Source organism: Henckelia pumila, chromosome 2, assembly GCF_033568475.1.
Source record: "Henckelia pumila isolate YLH828 chromosome 2, ASM3356847v2, whole genome shotgun sequence".
NCBI classification, from domain to species: domain Eukaryota; kingdom Viridiplantae; phylum Streptophyta; class Magnoliopsida; order Lamiales; family Gesneriaceae; genus Henckelia; species Henckelia pumila.
In genome coordinates, this window is record NC_133121.1 from 120156336 (window position 1) to 120162906 (window position 6571).

General features: G+C 29.8%; 1 protein-coding gene across 1 annotated transcript; it reads right to left on the bottom strand.

The window, feature by feature from the left end:
• Nucleotides 1–99: 99 nt before the first annotated feature.
• On the bottom strand, nt 100–3046 carry LOC140880333 (protein CYSTEINE-RICH TRANSMEMBRANE MODULE 9-like). Its single transcript, XM_073284683.1, has 3 exons — nt 2862–3046; nt 1584–1746; nt 100–310 (listed from the first exon to the last, which is right to left on the bottom strand). Exons 1-3 carry the CDS (start codon nt 2884–2886, stop codon nt 265–267), a joined length of 234 nt encoding a protein of 77 aa, XP_073140784.1. The 5' UTR covers nt 2887–3046; the 3' UTR covers nt 100–264.
• Nucleotides 3047–6571: the final 3525 nt, after the last annotated feature.

Sequence of the window (6571 nt, forward strand, 5' to 3'; positions counted from 1 at the left end):
TAGCGAAAATTATCTGCTATCTTCGTTAAATAAATAAGATTATCCGTGATCTTTTTACTAACATCTGAAAGACTAAAAACCTATGGGTCAAGTACAAAATAACAATAAAACCGTCGCAATGCATTACGAATAATTCAATACATGGAAGGAACAATAGTACAGATACGTAAGTAATCTTCAAACACAAAATAAAATAAAACAAAATAAGCCCACAAGATATACATAGAAACTTCAACAAAATCGAACAAGCCCCCACGCAAAAACCTAGAAACAAGCATCCAATACACAGCAGCAGCATAAGGCAGCACAACTGCAGAAAACACAGCAACATTCCGTTATCAAATCATGTCTAAATTCGAACAGTGAAAATGTGGAGCAATGCCATACCTAGTGAATTCAAATCTTTCGTTCTAAATCTCACACTTGTTTATAACATAAGATAAATGTTTTCTGTCGATAAATCGATGCCAAAATAAATTTAATTTATAATATGGACTGCCGTGGATCAGGAGTTTTGCTATGAAGCTTTTGCCTTTGCTCTATTCTATTCGTGAAGTTAACTAATGCTTTTACGTACATACATTTGGACATCATTTATGAGTAAAAGTAAAACCAGCATCTGAAATAAAAATTGTGAGTATTGAGGAAAAAATGCAAGAGTCGGTCTTTGCCTCTATTCAATGGAAGTTCAGAAATTATACAAAGTTATTGTTCAAAAACTTACTCTAAATCAACTATCACCACATGATCATACTCAGATCCCAATTAAACTACCAAAATTATCTCACTTTATTGAACACTGATCACATATTTATAGTATATTTATAGAGTAATTTTCAGCTGCCCAACCATTTCTGCCCAACTCGTCCTCGACCACTAAAACTCACTACCGGGTTTTAGTTGTTTTTTTTTAAAAAAATTCGTATCACTAAAATCCACTACAGGGTTTTAGTTGTCGGGGACGAGCTGAACATCATTGGTTGGGCAGCTGAAAATTTTTATATGTGAGTAATTTTCAGCTGCCCAACCATTCCTGCCCAACTCGTCCCCGACCACTAAAACTCACTACCGGGTTTTATTTTTTTAAAAAAAAAAATTCGTATCACTAAAATCCACTACAGGGTTTTAGTTGTCGGGACGAGTTGGGCATCATTGGTTGGGCAGCTGAAAATTTCTATATATATTATATATATATATCTTCTATATTATTAAGTTTGAAGCCTAAACAATAACTACTTTTGGTAAGTTTTGTCATACCATTTTTTGTCTCCAAAATATCCTTACCCATAACTACCATAATTCTTTTTAAATAAAATAAATAATCAAAAACTAATAACAAAAAAACATAACATTAAATATAAAATTACTCAATTATTATTATATTTCAGATAAAAAATTGTTATACACGACAAAAATTTAATTTATATGCACACATCGTGTGAATATGTTTACTAGTATATATTAAAACATGGAACCATTTCTTTTTTAACTGGGAAACTAGATTTTTAATCAACTGATTTCAGTATTCAACAAAATTCTTGATGGTAATAGTTTCTCATCAAATATAGATATAGAGAACTGACCATCCTTTCCAGAAGCCGTCACCTCTAGACTTGGTGGTGGCCTTTGGTGCCTGAATCTGCCCCTCATGGCCATCTCTCATCGGGTAACCAGCCGGCGGCGGTGGAGCCATGAACCCAGCCTGTGTTTCCATGGGGCACGCAGTTGCCGGTGGCGGATATGCAACTGAAAAAATCAATGTGATAACTCTATAATGCACTCAGAAGAAACAAGAATATAAACCAGGCACTCAGAAAAATATCTGTTGCGTTAGAAAATTATTTTTTTCAGGTTTTTAAAATTTACTCATGCATAAATGTGGAGAAGACAATTATAACTAGTCATATTAAGAAACTTATTATTTAAATGCAAGCTTTACCATCTAAGATATTTTTACAATGTACTATATATGTTCACCTTTGATTTCCAAAATTATTTTTCTTGAGTTTGTCAATTATAATTTTGAAACTAAAAAATTCACGAAAGTAAAACAAATATGCGTTTGAAATTTATATATTGCACAAATAGAATAGAAAGTTATTATATTATAGAGTGAACTCCAGAATTGAAAACGTAAATATTTAATCGACTGTAAAAGAACTCATTTATGAACCAATCCACCAAAGTATTATCTTAGAAAATAATTTTAAAAAAGTCATAAAAAAAGGAAGTATATTATCGAACTTTTTTATAAGTAAAATAAAGACATAAATACCTAAAAATAAAAACAATAAATTAATTTGAAATATCAAGTCAAACTTTTAGGGGCAATAAGAAAAATAATAAATCCGATTAAATTTTAAGAAAAGATAAGTATAATAGATTCACATTTTAAAAAAAAATTGTACACAAATTTTAGTAAATTATTATAATAATATAATTCCTGGTATCGAGACTCGAGAGTACGGGTGATTCAAAACAAGCGAGATTTCCTTTAAAAACACAATCAAAAGTCAAAATAAAAAAAAAAAGTATGATTTTATCAATTCACCGAAATTATCAATTTCATAACATATGTTTTTGGATCCACCAAATTATTGGCACCTGGATTAGGATAGCAAGCCATATCACATTCAGTGGAGCTCAAATGAAATACGATCAATCAAATCAAATCAAACACCTAATTAAAATAAACCAAATCAACATTCACACAAAATCGTCATCGATCCACAGTCAACTGATGATCTTCGATTATCGTCCGCTTCTCACTATATCTCAAGCAATCAGCAAGTATATGCACGAACAGTTGCGAAATCAAAAAACAAGCAGCGTAAATGCACGGAGAAAAGTGAGAAACATACCTTGAGGCTCGTTGTGGTTGCTCATATCGACGGATTTATGACGAAAAATCAGCGGAATGAAGAGGAATTGAGCGTCGCAAAGAGGTTAATCGCGAGATGAAATGAAGAAATTATGGAGATATTTGTGCTTGTATAGATGTATATATAGATCCCCGAGCGTGGTGGAGTTGCTCAATGAGAATCTGAGTTGGGCGGCTAAAACCGCGTGTTGAGGCAACCCAACGGAAACTTCCATATCATTATTCAGTATCTGAGACTTCATCCACACGGAAAATGAGTATATCTATTCTATTATATCTTATCTATTTTACATCTACTATATCTATCTTATCTATTATTTGATAGATGAGATCCTAGCATATGGATAATACTCAAATCATGCATTCAATTGTTCGTATTTTTACACATAGTCGTAATTAATTATATATTATTGACGTAGCAAATCATGGAACATTAGATCTATCATTGGAGTATTACCGTTGAAATCTACCCTATTATTTTTACATTTATTATATTAAATGTGAAATCACAATAAATATGTTAATGTGGCCTCTAACCTCTTTGTTTTTTGTTTTTTTTTTTCAAACACAAAAGCGAAATGTACAAGCATGTGATGTGTGTACGCAAAACGCATTGTATAAGAACGTAACGCGTGCAATTCGATACTAGTTATATATTATATGTTGTCACAAATTTCAGTAAATTATATTTTAAAAAAACTTGCAATTCGGTACTAGTTATATATTATATGTTGTCACAAATTTCAGCAAATTATATTTTAAAAAAATTCAGTAAAATTTTTAATTCCTAAAGCACCCGCCTAGACAAGTTTATCTGTCGTGAAAGGTAAAATATTTGATATTAAAAAAATTATTTTTTCATTAGTTCGATTTGATAAGAGATAGGTCTCAAATAATTGACCACCGCATCATAAAAATTTTGTGTTTATATATTTTAAGTTTACTGTAAAATTATTTAAATAAAAATTCACAATTCACATAATTTATTGTATAGAAAAATAGATTAACAAGTGATTTTTGTAACTTATATTTAATTGAGATATAAATATGAGATTAAATTATAAGTTCGACACCAGTTATGATCATCTAATACAAAGAAACACAAATATTCATGTGAGAAGATCTCACGTATCAATTTATAAGACGATCGAATATCGTATTTGGGTCATCTCAGAATAAATATTATTTTTAATAAAAAAATATTAATTTTATTATATATCTTACTATCTTATAATGTCTTCACCCATTATAATAATTATTTTTGGTCATAAATATGTGTAGACATAAATATCTTTGACATTTTAAAATCTTACTAACTTACTATCTTATAATGCCTCCATCTAGAGCTGTCAGACGGGCCGGTCCGCCCCGCCCCGCCAAAACCCGCAGCCCGTTTGGGTTGGTCCGTTTAGGCCCGCCTCCAAACGGGCCATAAAAACCCCAACCCGCCCCGTCTCGTCCCGCCGCGGGTTGCGGGCTAGGTTTGTCAACCCGCCAAAATTTAAAAAAAATAAAAATATATATATATAATTCAAAAAAATAGTATTTAAGATTGAAAAAAATATATCAACAATGTTAGACAATAACAAATAATAAATGTCACAATCAAACAAATCATATAAAATTTTGATGTTAACTATTGTATTTTGGATAAAAAATCGCATTTCAAAATAATATGAATAAAATAAATAGATATTTAACCATAAAAAAATAACAATGTAATATATTAAAAATATTAAAAATACTAATTTTTAAAATTTTAAATTACATTATTTAAAAATAAATATTTTTATGCCCATAATTCAAAAAAATTAAAATATTATTTTTTTCTAAAACTGGCTGGCGCTCCGCCCTGCCCCGCCTCAACCCGTGGCCCATTTGGGTTGGTCCGTCTCCAAACGGGCCAGTAAAATCTCAACCCAACCCGCCAATTTTTCATGATGGGGTCGGCCGGACCGACCCGTTTTGACGGCTCTACCCCTTATAATAACTACTTTTGGTCATAAATGTGTGTAGACATAAATACCTTTGATATTTTAAAATAGTATATATTTTTAACTAAAAATATAAACTTAACACGGATTGCGTGCTCCAGTGACTAGTATATATAATCAACACATATTACAAATAAAAACACGTAAAATCGTCGGACGTGCCCTACCAAAAAATCGGGGTTTGCTTTGATGAGCATGTCGTTTTCTTTTTGTTTATCTGTGATTTTATGTATTAGGCCACCTGCCCACCTCGCCATCCACAAAATATGGACATGTTTATTTAATGTGTACATGGATAGTAACGCTGGATTGGTCGTTAGTATATTACGCAACCGAAGCACTACGATAATTTTTGTCACGTATAAAAAAGTCAATATACAAAATTAATATTTAATCGAATTTAAACTGAAAAATGAAACAGACAATATTTATCCTCTGAATTTAGTTAATCCAATCTGTCTATTTAATTTCAATAAAATGTTCGAAATTTATTAATAAACTTACCGTGTGCACATATTTTTAAAGTGATTAATTATTGGTTAAAGATTTTTAATTAAAGTTATTGATTATGATTACTAAATAATTTAATTGTTTTCAGAATTTTATTAAAATATATGTCCTTGCAATGACTATTATTGAATGAAAGTAATGGTGTTTTCTTTCAATCAATAAGATGATCGAAATAATTACTTGGCTTAAAAAAAATTTACTAGAAAGGGTTGGTACATTATTATTACAAAAAAAATCTTTGAAATCGGGTCATATATCAATTTTATGAGAGAGATATCTAATTCGATCCGAAAATATATTATTATTTTTATTTCAAAAATATTGTCTTCCATTATAAATATGAATTTAATCCATCAATCTAACGGATATTTTGTAATACCATCTCAATTCTCACAAGAGATCTATAAGGCACTGTTCTGTTCACCATATTACTAATATATGTATAACTCATTCCGTCACATCTCACGTTTTTCTCATCATATTATTTATCCATATATTAACTATTTATTTTAAATCAATCAAATCATTAATTATTTATCACACATCAATCAAATCAATGAATTTAAATTACTATATTACCCCTTATAAATAATATAATTTTTTATTTTATTTATTGTTAAAAGGACAGAATAGTCATTTAACATTTTTATATAAAATTTAATCAATCAAATCAAATAAACTATAATCAATCAATCAAATTCAATACTTTGCGTAGTAAGTAAATATATAATATTATATATATATATAATCAATTTACTAAAGTGACATTCCATGCACACGTGAATTTATTCTTCATGATCATTTCACTTTTCTTTTCCCTGTAAAGTTTTATTTAGAAAAAATAAGGAAAACAAAAGAGAGATGCAATTGAATTCTAATTTACATCAGCTTTGTTCATATGATATGTGAACATTAATGTTTGATGACCCACGTAACACTGATCTCAAGGCTATGTCGTTTCTATCTTTTGCGCTATTTTCAATTTGATCAAGCTATTTGGTCGGGGAGTGCATCGTGTTACGTGCACGTAAAATGTTATTTTTAGTCTAATAATTTGTTTGTTTGTTTTTATTTTGGTCAATTAACTATTTAAAGTTTATTTTTGGTATACTAATTTTTAATTTTTAGTGATTTTGGTCTAATTGCTGACATGACAGTTAGACACGTCAGTATTTTCCGATGTCAC

Excerpts from the sequence above, each read along its gene's own strand:
- LOC140880333 (XM_073284683.1), bottom strand. The coding sequence starts at position 2,886 with ATGAGCAACCACAACGAGCCTCAAG. Across the intron at positions 1,747-2,861 it reads CAACCACAACGAGCCTCAAG|TTGCATATCCGCCACCGGCA; the intron begins GTATGTTTCTCA and ends TGATTTTTTCAG. Across the intron at positions 311-1,583 it reads GACGGCTTCTGGAAAGGATG|TTGTGCTGCCTTATGCTGCT; the intron begins GTCAGTTCTCTA and ends TGTTTTCTGCAG.